The 20,411-nt window shown below is 42.6% G+C and overlaps 1 protein-coding gene across 1 annotated transcript in view; it reads left to right on the forward strand.

Moving 5' to 3' along the window:
* The window catches only part of LOC135510650 (protein Dok-7-like), a 53,422-nt gene extending 37,320 nt beyond the window's left edge, over window positions 1-16,102 (forward strand). The window contains exons 12-13 of the mRNA XM_064931738.1: window positions 12,012-12,188; window positions 13,999-16,102. Of these exons, the coding sequence (XP_064787810.1) occupies window positions 12,012-12,188; window positions 13,999-14,135 (314 nt within the window). The 3' untranslated portion in view covers window positions 14,136-16,102. The remainder of the gene's footprint in view (window positions 1-12,011; window positions 12,189-13,998) is intronic.
* The last annotated feature ends 4,309 nt before the right edge of the window (window positions 16,103-20,411 follow it).

Below are 20,411 nucleotides of genomic sequence, written 5' to 3' on the forward strand. Positions count from 1 at the left end.
ATAGAGGTCCTGGATGGCAGGGAGCGAGCTCGGCCCCAGTTATCTACTGGGCCGTACGCACTAACCTCTGTAGCGCCTTGCAGTCGGATGCCAAGCAGTTGCCATACCTAGCGGTGATGCAGCCAGTTGTCATGACATTGCCCTCTTTGGGTACAGCGAGCACCATCCCCCTCTCTCTGCACCATTCCCCCCCCCCCCATCTCTCTCTCTCGCCTACACCCAGGCTGCTGTTAGGCAGGTCATAAATTCCTGGAGGAGATTCTTCCTCATGGCCAGACAGTATAGAGAGAGAGTGAGTTTTCATAGAGAGAACAAAGGAATTTCTTCCACCTCACAGAACTTGAGAACTGAACAATATTCATGTTCTGGAGAATGTATAAAAGGTCGGTGAAGTAGCCAGCTACGAACTGGTCCGTTTGGTACAATTTTGTGAAACTCATAAGAGACAATACAGCCACATTACCATAACCCTGTTTATACAAGAGTCTCTGTTGTGGGGCTTGCATCTAATTGTTGTATGGGATGAATGAGTAAAGATGAAACTATTTGTGGAATTATGTAATGTGATTTTAGACTGTTTAATGAAGGAAACTCCAATTCCCTTTGGAGTTTAAAAAGTCATGGGCCCGCCCTTTTCTGCTCTTCCAAATATAAACCCCACCTTGGGAATTTATCTTCAGACTATGCTTCTCTCAATTACAAGAGGGCTAAGATTTGAGCCCATTGCTGAATTCTTAACCATACCACGTGTTTAACTATCTAACCTACAGAATAAGAACAATTCTTTGATACTAATTACGAGTCTGAAGCTAGGAATTCGGCATCATTGAACGCGAAGACCGACAACCGCCGAAACATCTATTCTATAACAACATTGCTGAATGTTCCTCTGAATTACCCATTCTAACCAGAGAGAGAGAGGGCAGACAAACTCTCCAACAGAAACAAACGTTCAAACAGAGATCACAGCGACACACTGAAATATATATATATATTGATTGCAATTATTCCCGAATGAGTGAGTGTTCATGTGCAAAGGATTAGCATTTCAATTGTTATAATTATCACTCTGTAGTGACTTTTATCTCAGTCGACCCCCACTTCCCTTTTGTCCACCAAGCCGCGATACCGGTTTATCCCACTAGGGAAACTCTGCTATAATTTCCTTGTAACTACATCTACTCTTTGTTTTTGTGCATTTCTGTGATTATTTAGTTAATAAATAAATGATTTAAGACAATGTATGGATGTATGGATGACTCATAGTGAAAACTGGGTTTGTGGAGGTAACCAACAATTTACGATGTTTGGAATGAGACTAACGTGAGGTAAAGAATAATTGATTAAATCGGAAGACAAATTCATCAGATTTTAAAATATCTGAAAGCTATATTAGGAACATTATAACTTTGTAATCTGAATATTTTCCTTGGTGCCCCGACTTCCTAGTTAATTCCAGTTACATGATTGAGTTAGTTTAATCACCTAATTATAATTACAGAGAATTTTTGATAAAAATAAGTCTTCAGTTTAATGATGCCAAAGACACGACACAGTCTAGAAGCTCTCAATGGTGCAGCTGTAGAACTTTCTGAGGATCATCTGGCAACGGCGAATCTTTTCAAATCAAATGTTATTTATCACATGTGCCGAATACAAATAGTGTAGACCTTACCGTGAAAGGCTTACTTACAAGCCCTTAACCAACAATGCAGTTCAAGAAAAATAGCTATCATTTACTAAATTAACTCAAGTTAAATAATAAAATCAAATAAAAAAGTAACACAAGAAAATGACATAACAATAACGAGGCTATATACAGGGGTTACCAGTACCAATGTGCGGCGGTACAGGTTAGTCGAGGTCATTTGTAAAGTGACTATGCATAGATAATAAACAACGAATAGCAGCAGTGTAAAAACAAAGAGGTGGTGTCAATGTAAATAGTATGGTTGGCCATTTGATTAATTGTTCAGCAGTCTTATGGCTTGGGGGTAGAAGCTGTTAAGGAGCCTTTTGGTCCTAGACTTGGTGCTCCGGTACCTTGTTGTTGTGCAGTAGCAGAGAGAACAGTCTATGACTTGGGTGACTGGAGTCTTTGACCATTTTTTGGGCCTTCCTCTGACACCGCCTAGTATATTAGACCTGGATGTCAGGAAGCTTGGCCCCATATACTGGGCCGTACACACTACCCTCTGTAGCGCCTTGCGATCAGATACCGCGCAGTTGCCACACCAGGCGGTGATGCAACCAGTCAGGATGCTCTTGATGGTGCAGCTGTAGAACTGTTTGAGGATCTGGAGACCTATGCCAAAACCTTTTTGAAGGGGAAAAGGTGTTGTTGTGCCCATTTCACAACTGTCTTGGTGTGTTTGGACCACGATAGTTCCTTAGTGATGTGGTCACCAAGGAACTTGAAACTCTCTTTAGCTTGCCTGGTAGGCTCGCGTCACTGGACAGCTCGCAGCTGGGTTTCCCTTTGTAATCCGTGAGAGTATCACCTTTTCCACAGTGAAGTTTATGAAATGCTGACCATATAACTTTCAAGAATGACATTTGGAGACCCAAGTAATAGGCTTCTGTAGCCATGCTCAAATGACAGTAGAGCGCCAAACCTATCGAGTTGATTTATGATTTCTAGAATGTTTTAATTATATGCCCTGACTTTTAACTGTATTTTTTTACAAAATGTGTTTTGTGTTAAATTAGCCACTATCAGTAGCCAATGTTAGTTATACACCCACATACATTTATAGCTGTCACTTTAGTGGTACTTTCCATACATTTTGCATCATTGCATTACATAGTTAGTTTACCTTTCTTTCCTCTGTCACGTTTGTGTGGATGTTCCTGAGGACCGCTAGCAATAGTGGATGAAATTAGGCTAACGTATTACAATTTGGCAAATCATTTAGGATGTAGCCAATTTGAATCAATATGGAACATAGACCATTTGTAGCCATTTAAACCTGGAGCCTGGCGCATGTTTCACGACGACTGGACTGTTGTCATCACAGTTCCATGATTAGTAAGGATAATTAGGGTTGGTTTATAGCACTACTGCTCAGCCCCTATTGTACACTTTTCTCACCTTCCAATATTTAATCGATTGAACAATTACATTTGACAACTTTCAGGATGAATCCAACCACTATTTAGTTATTCACCAATATATTTTGTGCATTAGTCTGGAGAGAAAATTCAAATAAACTTCGAATGAAAAGGTGCACCAAATTTGAAGGGATGGCTTTAGAAAATGTACAGAAACCCTATTGAATTAAAACTTTGTTGGCCAGCAAGTGGGAGGGTTTTCAGAGGTTGAATTAAATGTATTCAGTGCACGCAAAGAGAACTACGCTGAGAAGGAAAGGCATGCGTAAGAAAGGAGTACATTTCCTCTACCTGAATCGGACCCCTAGAGTGCCTTACTTAGCATCTGTAAATGGCATTACAGAATGGACTATAATAGGTGAATGCACAGTAGTGCCTGTGTCAGGCTAGCTTTACGCGTTGAAGTATTGTACAGTACAGTGAGTCAGAACTTGTTTTGTTAACACACTGTACACTTTTCAGGCCTCTGTCTGCTTCCATGTCTGAGTGGCTCACCTCACCTGTGCCTTTGAAAATTGCTGAGAGATTCACTCTGGCTTTGTATTTATGTAACTCAGTAACTCATGTTGCATAATGAGCACACATTCTTGTGCTACAGCTGTGAGAAGAACACGCACACATGTGTACACAGGCTAGCCCTGGTCACTTCCTGATACGTCACCGTAGTCCTTTACACACCTGTTCTAGAACTATCCTTACCGCTGTCACATATTGGCACCACATCCATCACTCACTCCACCGCTCATTTGCCTGCCGCACCTGGCTTTAGTTCCCACTCCACCTTCCCACCCTCCTCCTGTTGAAGCCATAACTTTATTAATTAGTGCAAGAACTCCCTCTAGAACTCAGAACCCTCTTTAGGACAGGTCTTTGGTCATGACCACTGGGGACAGTGTTGTTAACCTTACGAAGGCATTAGCTGTCTAGCGACTGTACATTTTTATGGCCAACAACCTGTGCTGCACAATTCCTTGAGCTTCTCAAAACTGGCCACCTTTAGCTCCTTATTAAATACAACCGTTCCTCTCAAAATTCACAGAACATCTGTGACAACATAATCTTTCACATGGGCTCAATGAAACAAATCCTCACTTCCAGTGTCCCCAAACAAAAAGCTAGCATAGAAGCACAGAGCCCCTGCTTACTGCATCGGCACCGACCATTGGCACTTTGTTCTAAAAGCTGGAGCAGTCGACTGTGCTGAGCTCCTGTCGCTAACCTTCGCCAGGGGTTACCTCCGTGACATCCACTTTCAAAGAGAATCCACAGAGCGGTGCTGCTTCACAAAGAGCCATCTGCCAAAATGGTCTCCCCCATGCTGGGCTAACTCTGTGTGAACGCTGTCTAAAGGGCCCCTGCACTAAGCTGTGGGCATGCCCACTGTTGTAATGGGCAGCCATTATGGCCTGTTGTGATTGTGAGGGCCGGTTAATGTGATCAATTAGGCATCAGACCTCACAGATGATGCCAAAGGACAGACCCACAGAGACTCTGGCAGTCTCTAATGGCTTCGCAATGACTGTGGAGAAATATTGCCCTGTAACTGTTGGTGCGCAGCTGATTAGGGGGTCCATGTTGCCATTTTGAAGGATTTAAATGGAATGAAGGAAAGGAATCACTGTAGAAGTAGCATTGTCTGAGCCAGAATAGCCCACAGGGCAGGAGCCTATTTGCTGTTTCTGTAGCGTGAGGCAGCTTGATGTACAGGTACAGCCTGTGCATCGGACGCTGGTACTCTTAACAGAATTGTATTTACTGTATTAGTATGCATGACAGTCCGTCCACGCAAATTGTTGAGCAAAATCATAAATTCCCCGTATATTATGTAAGGGCTTGCAAATTTGACCCATCTCCGCTCTATTTTCCTGCATAAAACAGTCAATTCATTGCACTGTCATTGCATAGAAATGACCCATCACCGCAGTACAAGAAGATGGCTCGCAATTTCAACCAATCGCTGCACATTTACCTCATAATGGTAAAATCAAGCAAGCCACACGTCAACAAACGTTTTCTCTCGTCAACGCATTTTCCTGAGAAATTGGATAAAATTCATTGCATATTGCCATGCAAAATGTCAGAAATGCAGCAGCAAAATCAAGCATATTTGCCCGCAAATACATATTTAAAAAATCGGCCAAATCCTGGAGGGACTGGCATTAAGAATAATATAAAACCAGTCTGCACACCACCAAGGTGAATTGGTTGATCTTGACTCTTGGTTGACAGTGTTGGGGGTTGGGTAATGTTTTGATGCTCGAGTGCCAAATCAGCACAAATGGACACGAAAAGGTCTAAGCCATCAGGTGCCCAGTTTAGGAAAAAGAGGAAAGAAGAAGAGGAGAAACGTACAAAAGATAAAGGTTTGCAGCTATGTCATCTCTTTATGAGTATAATATTATGCATGTAATAGGCTAGTATAACACTTATGTTTGTTAGCCTATGTTGCTAGGGAGACAATATTCTGTTTTCTGTCCAACTAGCTTACATAACATTGGATATAATTTAACACAGTTTCATCATGATAATGTGTGTAGCCTGCAGAAGAACAATTACAACCTAACTAGCACATTATTGATTTGGTTAACTTTCATTGAGGTGACATCATACAGGTTTTCTGTGATTGTATTGACTAGGTCCTGAGCTCAGTAAGGGGAATTTCCAATGCTGTAGGCTAACTTAAAATACGTCTATATTATGCTGATATTTTCTATCTTTTGTGATATATTGAGCCTTGCGGGGGTGTCTTATGCCTAGAATTAGCCAAGGAGGTTGTATGGTTCATTTGGTTCCTATTCTGAAAGTTTGATCAATTGTGCATAATGACATGTATATTTAATTGTGCAACAAATGTATTTAGGGTGTCAGACTCATATACTGTATTTCAATGAAAATTCAGGGGCACTTCTGAAATATTTTGGAGCACCCTCTGGCACTGGCCAGGATGAGGAGGCATCTACCTCCTCAGCCACACAGGCCTCTTCAGAAATTATCTCAGAGCCTCAAGATGAGGAGCCATCCACCTCCTCAGCCACACAGGTGTCTTCAGAAATTATCTCAGAGCCTCAAGATGAGGAGCCATCCACCTCCTCAGCCACACAGGCCTCTTCAGAAATTATCTCAGAGCCTCAAGATGAGGAGCCATCCACCTCCTCAGCCACACAGGCCTCTTCAGAAATTATCTCAAAGCCTCAAGATGAGGAGCCATCCACCTCCTCAGCCACACAGGCCTCTTCAGAAATTATCTCAGAGCCTCAAGATGAGGAGCCATCCACCTCCTCAGCCACATAGGTGTCTTCACAAATGTTGTCTGAGACTGAGGATAAAGACCCGTTTGCTTCCACTTCTCTCCAACAGGATTCTGCAGGATTCTACAGGTGTGTGTGTGGGTACACGTACATGTGTTTATGTGTGCATCCCTGCATAACATAAACAAAATCAATAATTTCCCTTTGCCAAGTTTTAAGTTTCCATTTTGTAGGTAACAATGATGATTTTATTATTACTGGGTGTGTATGTGGGATGTTCCACCACTATAGATTCTGTGAATAACGTGTGTAAACTAATGCCCATTAGAAATGCCTGTAGCAGCATCCCCACAAAATCCTGTCTACAGACCCTGCTGCTGAGGATGAACCACTGTCTACAGACCCTGCTACTGAGGATGAACCACTGTCTACAGTCCCTACTGCTGAGGATGAACCACTGTCTACAGACCCTGCTGCTGAGGATGAACCACTGTCTACAGACCCTGCTGCTGAGGATGAACCACTGTCTACAGACCCTGCTGCTGAGGATGAACCACTGTCTATAGACCCTGCTGCTGAGGATGAACCACTGTCTACAGACCCTACTGACTGAGGATGAACCACTGTCTACAGACCCTGCTGCTGAGGATGAACCACTGTCTACAGATCCTGCTACTGAGGATGAACCACTGTCTACAGACCCTGCTGCTGAGGATGAACCACTGTCTACAGACCCTGCTGCTGAGGATGAACCACTGTCTACAGACCCTGCTGCTGAGGATGAACCACTGTCTACAGACCCTGTCTACAGACCCTACTGACTGAGGATGAACCACTGTCTACAGACCCTGCTGACTGAGGATGAACCACTGTCTACAGACCCTGCTGCTGAGGATGAACCACTGTCTACAGACCCTGCTGCTGAGGATGAACCACTGTCTACCGATCCTGCTACTGAGGATGAACCACTGTCTACAGACCCTGCTGCTGAGGATGAACCACTGTCTACAGACCCTGCTGCTGAGGATGAACCACTGTCTACAGACCCTGCTGCTGAGGATGAACCACTGTCTACAGACCCTGCTGCTGAGGATGAACCACTGTCTACAGACCCTGCTGCTGAGGATGAACCACTGTCTACAGACCCTGCTGCTGAGGATGAACCACTGTCTACAGACCCTACTGACTGAGGATGAACCACTGTCTATAGACCCTGCTGCTGAGGATGAACCACTGTCTACAGATGCTGCTGCTGAGGATGAACCACTGTCTACAGACCCTGCTGCTGAGGATGAACCACTGTCTACAGACCCTGCTGCTGAGGATGAACCACTGTCTACAGACCCTGCTGCTGAGGATGAACCACTGTCTACAGACCCCGCTGCTAGTGATGAACCACTGTCTACAGACCCTGCTGCTGAGGATGAACCACTGTCTACAGACCCTGCTGCTGAGGATGAACCACTGTCTACAGACCCTGCTGCTGAGGATGAACCACTGTCTACAGACCCTGCTGCTGAGGATGAACCACTGTCTACAGACCCCGCTGCTGAGGATGAACCACTGTCTACAGACCCTGCTGCTGAGGATGAACCACTGTCTACAGACCCTGCTGCTGAGGATGAACCACTGTCTACAGACCCTGCTGCTGAGGATGAACCACTGTCTACAGACCCTGCTGCTGAGGATGAACCACTGTCTACAGACCCTGCTGCTGAGGATGAACCACTGTCTACAGACCCTGCTGCTGAGGATGAACCACTGTCTACAGACCCTACTGACTGAGGATGAACCACTGTCTACAGACCCTGCTGCTGAGGATGAACCACTGTCTACAGTCCCTACTGCTGAGGATTAACCACTGTCTACAGACCCTGATGCTGAGGATGAACCACTGTCTACAGACCCTACTGACTGGCCTTCAGTTCTCACTGACAGAATTCAGACACAACTAGTTTACAGAGGACCAAGTGAGGTACCACCTAACTTTGTTTTCCCTAGGAATGAGAGTGATAGAATAAGTTGCCACCACCAGTATTTCAGGAAGACCTTGGTGAGTGTTGGAAAAAATCCCTAGAAGTTGGTTGGTGTATTCTGAAAGAAACAACAGCCTCTTCTGCTTCTGCTGCAAACTCTTTTCTAGGAAGAAAATGTATTTGGAAACATGCAAGTTCTTTGCTGACTTCACACGACAGCAGTCCAGAACACCAAAACTGCATGAAAACATGGAAAGAACTGGCAATAAGGATAAAAAAGGGGAAACAATTGATAAGCACGAGATGGCACTTATGTAGGCTGAGAGGATGAGATGGAGAGAGATGTTGACACATCTGACTCCTATTGTGCAGTCTCTGGCAATTAGAAATCTGGCACTAAGGGGACAAACAGAAACACTGTACTCTCCATCAAATGGAAATATCCTCAAAGAGGTTGAACTGATGGCACAATTTGATCCAGTCATGAAAGAGAACCTTAACCGTGTCCAAAAAGGGACTTCAAGTCACACCACCTTGGCCACCAAATACAGAATGAACTCATTGATTTGTGGAGCAGCATTTCAATAATGGTGAGTGACATTAAGCTGGCAAAATGATTCTCTATCAATCTAGATTGCACCTCAGATGTCAGCCACACTGAACAGTTGTCAGTTGTGATTAGAATTGTGTCCCTGAAGGAGGAGCCCCAGATAAAAGAACATTTTACAGGAGTTTTGGAGGCAGAGGAGTCCACGGGCCAACATTTGGCATCCCTGATTCTCAAAAGATTAGCTAAAAATTCATTTTGAGGACTGCAGAGGACAGTCTTATGATAATGGGGCCAACATGAGAGGCAAAAACAAAGGTGCCCAAGCCAGACTCCTGGAAATGAATCCAAGAGCTCTATTTGTGCCATGTGGGGCTCACACATTGAACCTGGTTGTGGCTGATGATGCTAAAAGTTCTGTCGATGCCACAGGTTACTTTGGCATCTTACACAAACAGACACCTTGTTCTCAGCCTCCACACAGCGATGGGCCATCCTGAAAAAAACATGTGGACATCACTTTGAAGATGTGGACTGAGACAAGGCGGGAGAGTAAAGTGTAGAGTGTCGAGCCACTGCGGTATCAGGCAGCAGGGTGAGAGAGGCACTGATTGAGGTGAGGGATCAAACCAAAGATCCTGTGATAAAGATTGAGGCCCAGTCCTTGTCAGAAGAGGTGGGATCATACTGCTTCAGCATCTACAGTGGTGTGGTATGACATCTTGAGCCAGATCCAACATGTGAGCAAGCTGATGCCGTCTCCCAGTGTGCATGTGGATGTTGCAGTCAGTCTTCTCAGAAAGTCTCAGCAACTACAGGTCAACAGGCTTTATGACTGCACAAACGTCAGCCAAGGATATTTGCGAGGGAATGAATGTAGAGGCCGTTCTACAACAAAAAAAGTCTGCGGTCCACAGAGAGGCACTTATCATACGAATCATTTGATAAGCCTTTGAATGATGCCCTGAAGAATCTGGGGGTGACATTTTTCAAATTTGTTGATACTGCAACCTCAACCTGCAACCTTGGAAAATGTGGGAGAGAAGTTTGGAGTCCTGTCAACCTTCCAAAGTCTCTCAAATGAGGAGCTGACAGAACAGTGTGAGGCCCTTAGTATGACACTGCACTACAAAGAACACTCAGAATTGGAAGGCAGAGAGCTTGCACAGGAATTGAAGAACTTCCTGACTTGCCAGATGGCAGTTGTGCAATTTAGTTTGTGTGTTTCAGGTTATCTTCTTTATAAGTGTGTTATTATAGTTGTGTATTTGTGTGATATAGGATTTGTGCAATTTCGTTTTATTTGTGTTTTTTGTTACAGTGCCTTCAGAAAGTATTCACACCCCTTTACTTTTCCCACATTTTGTTGTGTTACAACCTGAATTTAAAATGTATTACATTTAGCCTTGTGTCCCAGATCTATACACAATACTCCATAATGTTAAAGTGGAATTTTGTTTGTAGTTTTTTTTAAATGACTAAATAAGGGCAGGAATGAAAATGTGCTTAACAAATCACATATTAAGTTGCATGGACTCATTCCATATTCAATAATAGTGGTTAACATGATTTCTGAATGACTATCCCATCTCTGTACCCCACACATACAATTATCTGTAAGTTCCCTCAATTTGTTGAGTGTTGAATTTCAAGTAGAGATTCAACCACAAAGACCAGGGAGGGTTTTCAATGTCTCACAAAGAAGGGCACCGATTGGTAGATGTGTAAAATAATAAAAAAACAGATGCTGAATATCCCTTTGAGCATGGTGAATTTATTAATTACACTATGGATGGTGTATCAATACACCAAGTCACTACAAAGATACAGGCGTCCTTCCTAACTCAGTTGCCGGAGAGGAAGGAAACTGCTCAGGGATTTCACAATGAGGCCAAAGGGGATTTCAAAACACATAGAGTTTAATGGTTGTGATATAAGAAAACTAAGGATGGATCAACAACATTGTAGTTGCTTCACAATACTAACCTAAATGACATAGTGAAAAAAAGAAGTCTGTACACAATACAGATATTCCAAAACATCCATCCTGTTTGCAACAAGGCACTAAAGTAAAACTGCAAATATCTGACGAAGAAATACACTTTTTGTCCTGAATACAAAGCGTTATCTTTGGAGAAAACACAACACATCGCTGAGTACCACTCTTAATATTTTCAACATGGTGGTGGCTGCATCATGTTATGGGTATGCTTGTCATCAGCAAGTAGCAGGAAGTTTTTTGGGGGATTAAAAAGAAAAGTGTTGACACCTACTGTAGCTGATAAAAAGCCACTTCTCTGAAATGCACATATTTTAGCTGTGGTCTATACCCTTGTATGAATAAGACATTGAGGTCAATGGCACTCAGCAACACAGCAATGTAGCCCTCTTTACCCTGAATGGCTTTCAGCTTTATGACAGGCAAAGCACTTTGGAGACCTCCTCTTATCACTGTGTACATCTGAGAGCTGGTTCAAAGCATGTTGATTGAACATATTGACTCACTGTATTTCTCTCATTTGTGTGTTTGGCAGAAAATACTTTCCTGACAAATGGATATAATAGACGTTATGAACAAATGGATATAATTGGTTGTATAAACATTTTTCACAGCATTTCAACTGTTCATCAATAAACTATGACTCTAGTACTGTGCCGTATTATGTATAGTATGTTCAGTTGCACACATTTGCTAACGCATGTTGTAGCTTGTAGGTCCTATCAAACAGATGGAAGACATAGGCTTACCTGTGCTAATTAGCTGTCTGTGTCTCCGATCACCTGTGTGTAAACGGAAGACGGACATAACAAACGTGTTGTCGGCTGCAACTGTGTTAAAATCGTAGATATTTTGCATCTGTGAAGTTGTTTTGATGTGATATGTTTCTAGAACTATACCGCAATTGAGAATCGATTCACGTTCAGATGGATTATTTGTCTGTTTTGCCTGCCAGAGCCAATTCTCCTCTAAACAGAACATGTAAGGTCCTTGGACTAGAAGGAGTAACGTGAGGCTCCTTTAGTCCATTATTGGGCTGGCCTCACTTGTGCCTGCTGATAAACCGGCCTCATTAGGCCACCCAGACAGATTTGTGGTTGAGTAACATCCTGGTATTTCTCCATTGGCAGGGGCCATGTTTGTGTTCCCGACAGAAATGGCGGCTCCAGAAAGACCCCGCGGTGATGGAGTGACCTACGTCAATATTCCCATCAGCCCCACGTCCAAGAAACAGCTGAACTACATGGAGCTGGAGCATCAGGAGCAAACTGGGGTCAGGGGGACTGGCCAACACCTCCCAGGACAGAGTAAGGGCCCATTTTCTCAATAACAACCTGTTTTTTGTAGGTAATTGGTGGTTTGCTCATCTGTGGTTCCAATGTCTTCGATCTTGCTACAAATGTTTCTATAGCCAATCGACATGATGTGCCTCTTGAAGTGCAATAGTGTACATGCAGGTACAATATATTCAAAAGTGATGTTGTGGTCAAAGAAAATATCAAGTGGTAAACATGATATTTCTTGTGTGAGCAGAGTAAGGGCCCCACATACTCAAATGTGACCATTTTTATTTAAAGGTCCAATGCAGCCATTCTTTTTAATCTCAATATCAATTTATTGGTACCTTACTGTGAATGATTAAAAAATAAACAAAAATTGCTTCTTAGCAAAGAGCAATTTCTCAAGCAAGAATTTTGCTAGGACTGTCTGGGAGTTATTGGCAGAGAGATTTGGAATTCTCTTTCTTATTGGTCAATTAACGGCCCAGTGCAGTCAACAATTCAGATTTCCCTGTGTTTTATCTAATATTGTACAGCAGCTGATGAAACTAACACTGTAAAAGTGTGAATTTGATCAGTGTTATTTCCTGATAGTTGCTGGTTGAAGATACAATCGACACAGAACATCTAACCAGCGGGTTTGCATGGGTGTGAGTTTTGGATTTCCATGGTGATTTAGTTTAGTTGAATGTTTTGTGGGGAAAAAGCGGAATTCACTTGCATTGGTGACTTTTTAAAAATCCAATCAGTTTTCCACGTTGTCATCGCATTGATTTAAAAAAATGTATGACGTGGAAAGTTTGATTCAACCACTTTTTGTCCAGTGGGTCCCCACTCAGACCACTCCCACAGAGTCCAAGTCAAATTCATGCTTGTACCCAGAAATGATTTGATATTGATATAAAAATGGCTGCATTGGGCCTTTAACTAATTTACTGCCCGAGATGTCAACAGGCAGGCTAAAACTCCATCCCCACCAAAACAGGCTGACATTCATTTCAAACAGCTCTTACACTGAAAGTGCATTATCATAATATTCACAATTTCATATTATTATTCCAACCTCATACTGTGGAAATATATATACATTTTTGACTGCACTGGGTCCTCCAGATTTCTTGGTTTTTGCTCACAACTAGAATGGCAAAGAGAGACAGAAGGGTGAGGAGCGACAGGGTAGCTTGCGACCACTAGCGTATCGATTCAAATCAGACTCAATAGACTCTTAGTAAATGATACTCCTTCAATTCGATTCCCTCTCAGTCAGAGATAAGAAAATAACCCTTCAACGCTCACGTTGATTGCTCCCCGTCTTGCTGAGCGACACTCAAGCTGCTGTCGTCAGGTGCGGGGATGCGATAGCGCGGTCTAATAACGTGGTTACTCTCCGGGAATATGGGGGACGCTCTTGCTCGCGGCGAGAAAGGTTCATTTCCAAGGCCATCTTGACGGTTTCTGTCATTTGGAGGAGTGTGCCAGCGTAGCCGAGATGGAAGGTCGTAGGGTGTTCAGAATACCGCGGTGAATTCACTTGCTCTAATGGGGTCATCTTCCCAGACTGTGCTGTGTGTTTGATCATTTTTCCACTTCATGAAACTGCCGGGAGAAAGTATAACTGAAGCAATGGTACTTAATGCTTCCTCTGTAGTTCACAGACAGGAATATATTGCTGTTCTCTCTCATTTGAATGATAATCATACATAAGTGTGGTCACTGTGTTTTTGAATAAACCTCTCTACCATGTTTATTTTATTTTTATGCATGACACCCTGAAAGAAGGGTCAACAATACTCATTATTACTCATCTCATAGACTGCTTGTTTTTTTCTCTCTACAGGGAAAAGTTCCACTAAATATGCCCAGATTGACATCACTGCTACGGATGCCGCCCACAAAACGGGTACCCAGCATGCCCTGGGGCGAGAGGAGGGTCTTCGCACCCTGGAGCAGAGGAGGAGGGGAGTACCACAGTGACATCACACCTCCAATCTTGACCTCCACAGGGCCTCTGGCCCAGACCAGACTGTTGTATAAATCTCTAGAATTCACCAGAAACTTGGATTTCCTGGGGCACCTCCAGCTGCCATGATGTCAAACTCCTCCGAGATCTGCCACATTTGATTTCTCTAACATCAATTGTTGACGTCTTCGGACAGTACTGTCATTCTGCAATCACGAAAGCAACATGAAAACAAACTGTAATTAAAAAGACAAAAGCTGCTGCATGGATTTAAGGGATGTAAGGGGACATTTCAATCCCTTGTGGAACCAGACATCTCATTAGAAGGCATCACTGTCACTGTCACAGCCCTGGGCAGACTTGGGAGGAGTGGGGGGCTGAAAGTGCCAGTCTTGGAACTGAGTCATTACCCAGGCACAAACCCCCGGAGGAGCAGTGGGTTTTTCACAGCCTCGTCTGTGCCACCCCTAATCTAATACAATACGGTTAGTACCTCGTTTGGGGGAGATGAGGAGGGAGTTGAAAAAAAGCATCACCCTCTAACTCCTCTCTGATTATCATTCTACTAATTCTATAGTGTTTAGTTGTATGAAAGCCTTGATTGAGGCCTTTTGAAAGAGGCTAGTTTAGTTTAGCACAGGGCCAGATAGATAATGGATAATCAGTCTATATTTATCCTGTTACAGTACATGCAGTCTTACTCATTCAGAATGTCGCTGCTACAGCGACGTTCAACAAACTTTTTAAGAACTTTATGAAGCTAATGCAACAAAGTGGGCATAGACGTTCCGGCGGTGTTTGTATAACAATGAGACCAACGCGATTAAGCCCTCATTATTGGGTTCTGGTGACTCAGCCAAGGCTTGTAATTGTTCCGCGTTGGCTAAATGAACTTTGGTTGGCTTGAGTGTGCCTAATTGCCCGCTGTTGACCACATCCGTAGCGTTCGTTTCTGGGCGCTCTCCATTTGTTTTTCAACTACACGGTTCACATGGCTTCGCTGAGGGACAGACAGACAGAGCTTCAACAACATACACCCTATAAATAATTCATTGGATTCTTTTCAGCTTCGCAGAAAGGAAAAATGAAAAACAATATCCCGGAAATGTTTGTCAGAAGCGCCTGTGGCCCCCCATTATGCAAACATATATCTTTATTTTTATTTTTTAATAGCTAGATAATTTAAGACAAGAGTTCCTATGTAAATGTAACCTTATTTGAATAGAAATTGCTTCTTGTCTGTATTCCCTACCTGTGTGTTGAACGTATGCGTTTGTTTTGCTGATACTTTAGACAGTAATTATTTTATTTGTGATGTTTGTGCGGTTCTCATTATATTAGTACATATATCACTTTTTCATATATGCAAATGTAACCTTGTCTAGAGAGAAATATACTTGTATTAAAACCAATATATATTTCTCCGGTATCTGTAAATACATTTCCCTGCTTCTGTTCTAGATGTCTTGGACTGCCATGCATTATATATTTGAAGATAATGTGTATGTACAGATCAATGTTAAGAGTTTTACATACGATGTCTGTATTTTTTCAAAAGCCTTTTATTTGAACATTTTATTTATAACAAATAACAACCATTGCTTTGACGTGTTGAGTTCAATTCTTTATGTACTGGTTCACTGATTGGACTTTTTTTATCCTCATGTGGCTCATTGAACATAAAGCCAATGGTTACACTGCACTTACAACAACCTTTACAACCAAATGGTTGTTTGTTTTGGTTGGAGTAAAAGAGTCTAGTTCTGTTTGTCATAGGGACCGGATGTTGGAGGTGCCTTAAGGGCAGTAAGTAACAGGAGGCAACAGAATTCGGTACAAAAAGTGTAAGCAATCCAATGGATATTTACATAGGACTACAAAAATATTATAGTATATTATGGCATAAATACTATAGTATTCACTCGGGTTTTTGCAGACTTCGCTGTAGTATTAACTGTACTGTTTTTTGTGGACTTGAGTCAGCATGATGTAGTATTTACTGTACTATACTGTAGTATTTACAGTTAACTATAGTGTAAAATAAATTTGTACTATATATACTTTAGTAATTAATGTAGTGTTTTTGCAGATTGGAGTATACTATGGTATTTACTGTAGTGTTTACTATAGTGATTTTGTTTTATTATCTTTGACATTGAAGTTGAAGCGTTCTCCTTGAGGAAACCTACTGGATAAATACTAAAAGAGTACATTTTCCATAACTGGTACGTAGGTAGGACTGGGGTCTGAACAGAGTTCAGGTTTCTCACTTATGGGTGGCACAAATTGGGATATGGGGGAGGGGAATGGGCAGGACATTAACAAATTAAATACTGTAGTATTTACTATAGTAAAAAAAGTATAGTGTTTTTGCAGACATTACTGTAGTATTCACTATAATGTTTTTTGCCGATAATACTGTAGTACCACATATGTTAGAAGGATACTACAGTGTGTAGTATAGCATTCTACAGTATAGTAAGTACTGTAGTATTCTATAGTAAACTGTACTCTTTTTTTCATGTTGTTCCTCCAGCACATACTGTATACCTGAGGTAGAACAGAAGTGAAGCACAGCACTTCTGATAAACAGACAGCTTTATACCAATGGGGTGATTCCGCTTCAAACCAGGCCAAAACATGAGCGTCACAGCAGTTGAAGCTTAGGTCAATACATTACATTCAATAGGAAAATATGAGCGTCACAGTGGTTGATGCTTCAGATTAAGACATTGCATTCAATTTAAAAAAAGTTGGTGATAACGCTGCAATAGAGATATTGCTTAGCAACTCAGGCAGACAGGCAGGCAGACCTAAAACTAACCCTAACTCTAACCCTAACCCGAGCTTCATGTTCACATCCCGGCTCAACTCTAACTCTAACCTCATTCCTGAACGTAACCCTGTCTGTCTGCCTGTCTGCCTGCCTGCCTGCCTGCCTGCCTGTCTGTCTGTCTGTCTGTCTGTCTGTCTGTCTGTCTGTGTCTCTCACCAATTTGCCCATTGCAGCTTTATCACCAGCTTTTATTGCATTGAATACAATGTATTGACCTAAACATCAACCACCGCGACGCACATCTTTTCTTATTGAAGGAAATGTATTGATCTAAGCGCCAACTACTGTGACGCTCATCTTTTCCTATTGAATGCAATGCAATGACCCTACTGTGACGCCTACCCTTTCCCATTGAATGCAATGTATTGAGCATAAACTACTGTGACACTCATCTTTTCCCATTGAATGCATGATGCATATCTATCTTTTTGCAATATCTTCACAGGAGGTTTTTAGGCTGATACTAGGCTGGGATTTGCAATTTGCTTACCCATCCAACATATCCACTCAAGATGCCATTTCCATCTCAATCCACATAGCTACATCACACTTGGACAAGAAGAACATCTGTGAGAATGCTGTTCATTGACTATAGTTCAGCATTCAACACCATTGTTCCCTCCAAGCTTGTCACCAAGCTCAGGGCCACCCTCTATAACTGGATCCTGTATATCCTGACGGGCAGACCACAGGCTGTGAGAGTTGGCAACAACACCTCCTCCACAATGGCTCTCAACACGGGGGACCCTCAGGGATGTGTGCTCAGCCCACTGCTCTACTCCTTGTTCACCTACGACTGCGTGGCGAAACACGACACCAACTCCATTATCAAGTTTGCTGATGGCACCGAGGTTGTAGGCCTGATCACCAACAGCGATGAGATGGCTTACAGGGAGGAGGTCAGAGACCTGTCAGTGGGACCACAGTGGAGAGAGCGCTTCAAGTTAATCGGCATCCACATCACAGAGAACTTGACATGGAACACAACACAACAACTTTAGTCAAAAAGGCTTAAAAAGAAATTCTGCATATCCCCCGAACAATCTGCAACTTCTACCACTGCACAATTGATAGCGTCCTGACAGGCTGCATCATGGCCTGTTACGGAAACTGCTCCGCTCCCGACCCGCAAGGCCCTTCAACGGGTGCTGAAGTTAGGCCAGTCTATCACTGGGGTCCAGCTCCCACCCATAGAGGACATTTACTCCAAGCCGTTCCTCAGGAAGGTCTGCAACATCAACAAGGACACACACACACCCCAGCCACGGACTGACTGTTCACTCCTTTATCGTGGTATCGGTGCATCGAGATCCGGACCTCCAGGCTCAGAGAGTTTTTACCCTTAAGCCATCTGACTGCTGAACACCTGAATCAGGACCGACCACCTGCATACCAACAGTCTCCTTGCACTGGATCTCATAACTTAGCACACATAAAGTACGTACAAAGTAAACACATACTGTATACACACACGGACGCACACACACACATACTTTCACGGTACATATCCACGACTCCAGCTATTACATACTATTATTGCACATTCAACAATTTGCTCTCAATTCCGCCTTCCTGGAACGTGTAAATATTCTACTGTAAATGTTTGCCCCCTTTAAATTGTTTAAATGCCTACCTGTATTTATATTTCTGAAAAATGTACTCTATTTCTATTCCATCGAGCTAAATCTATTTGATTGTTCCTTTTTTTAAATTCTTACTATGCGGCATTGTCGAGAGTGAACCTGCAAGTTAGCGTTTCATTGTATTGTGTGCCATGTGTATCCTGTGCGTATGGCAAATAAAATTCACTTGACACAGGCGTAGCGTATTCTTGTCAATACCTCTGGGTCTATGTAGACAGCATGCTCACATGTTTTACTCAAACATGATGTGAATTATTCATTAAAACATTATGAATCGACTACATAGGCAGAAAACCACAACGCCAATATGACTTGGCCAAAATCAGCACCACAGACAAGGCAAACGTTGTCCAAAGCCACACAGCTGAGCCTCATCCCCAAATCACCCAGCTACAGCAGAGCTGTAATTAACACCACTTTAGTCTCCCAACATGGCAGCTGGTAAGCTTTTATCAGAACTGCTGCTTGCTCACTCACTGTTCCTGCTGTTTGTAAATCCCACAAGTAACTCCGTTTACTGTAAACACTGGCTTGGTGGGCTTTAGGCAAACCAGGTCACCATGGTAACCCATGGACAGGCAGACAGACCTAGATATCCACAAGCTTGGGATCTTGGCCAAGTAAAAAGTGTTCCCGGATGTGAAATAATACACATATGGTCTAACTTACAGTCAACCCGCCAACCACATCATTCAATGTATTTGAAGTTTCATTTAAACTTTGACTAACACTTTGATTGATTGTTGTTGAAATGGGAAAGGTTGAGGTCTCCTCATCCGAGGCTCCGAGCCAGAGGGAGATGGGTCTGAGGTTTCCTCAGGATGCCGTGCCAACTGACTGCTCTGTCTGCCCGCAGTAAGACCAATCATGTGTAGTGAAATCTTTCTGTCACTCAAGTGTGTTTGAAGTGATGCTCCTGCCTCTTTTGATTGGCATGCATAATACTGTATGTTCAAGCAGAGACGAAGAGAGGCCCAACTGGGGAAAATCTGTCTCCCTCACGTTTTTTTGTTATTGTTTCGCCCACCAAGCAAGAAGCTTTTGTTTGGAGGTCAATGAGAGTGTAGAAGTTGGTCAACAACAAAAAATCAATGGCTTATTTGCTACGTGAGGTTTATTTGATCGAATAGTAGTGTTGGAATGCTTAAGTTGTTACGAGTGTACTGCTATAAGTAGACTTTATATTGGAGTTGTCTTGATATGGCTATTCATATTCATGGCATGAGGCTAGTAAAATAGCATCTCTCTCCCTTGAATGCGGTTGACGTCAACAATCCTCGTCGAAATTTTAAAAAGGATTACAATAATGAGATGTATCCACCAATCCAAAGACAGGATAGGCGGGAGCTAGACAGCCTGCCGTGCCGCTTTGTGGACAACAACTCCCATTGTTAGGGTGGAAAGACGTGTACAGTATATTGTCAGTATATCCATCATCTTTGGTTCAAGCCTCCTCTCACCAAGCAGGATTCCTACTACAATGCGAGGTGCCTATGAAAGCAAAGATGTAGCTGACCTATGAGAGAGAGCATTTAACGAGTTCAGTGAGTTGTTTTGTCTCTGAAACCCTCTAGCTTTTAGCTTTGGAGAAAATTACAACTGTTGAATTAGTTATGTAGACCTGAAAATGAGACCTGATGTTTGATTTGTCAATCTTACGTCTCGTCAAAAACAAATTCAAATAACTGCACACTTCTCAATTATTCAGGCGCAATTCTGCCGGAAAATACTTACTCAGCTTTATAGCAGTCTAAATTCCTGGTTTTTCAAACAACTTAAAATGAATAAACCACCAAATTCAATAAAACATT

Source organism: Oncorhynchus masou, chromosome 23 (genome assembly GCF_036934945.1).
Source record: "Oncorhynchus masou masou isolate Uvic2021 chromosome 23, UVic_Omas_1.1, whole genome shotgun sequence".
NCBI classification, from domain to species: domain Eukaryota; kingdom Metazoa; phylum Chordata; class Actinopteri; order Salmoniformes; family Salmonidae; genus Oncorhynchus; species Oncorhynchus masou.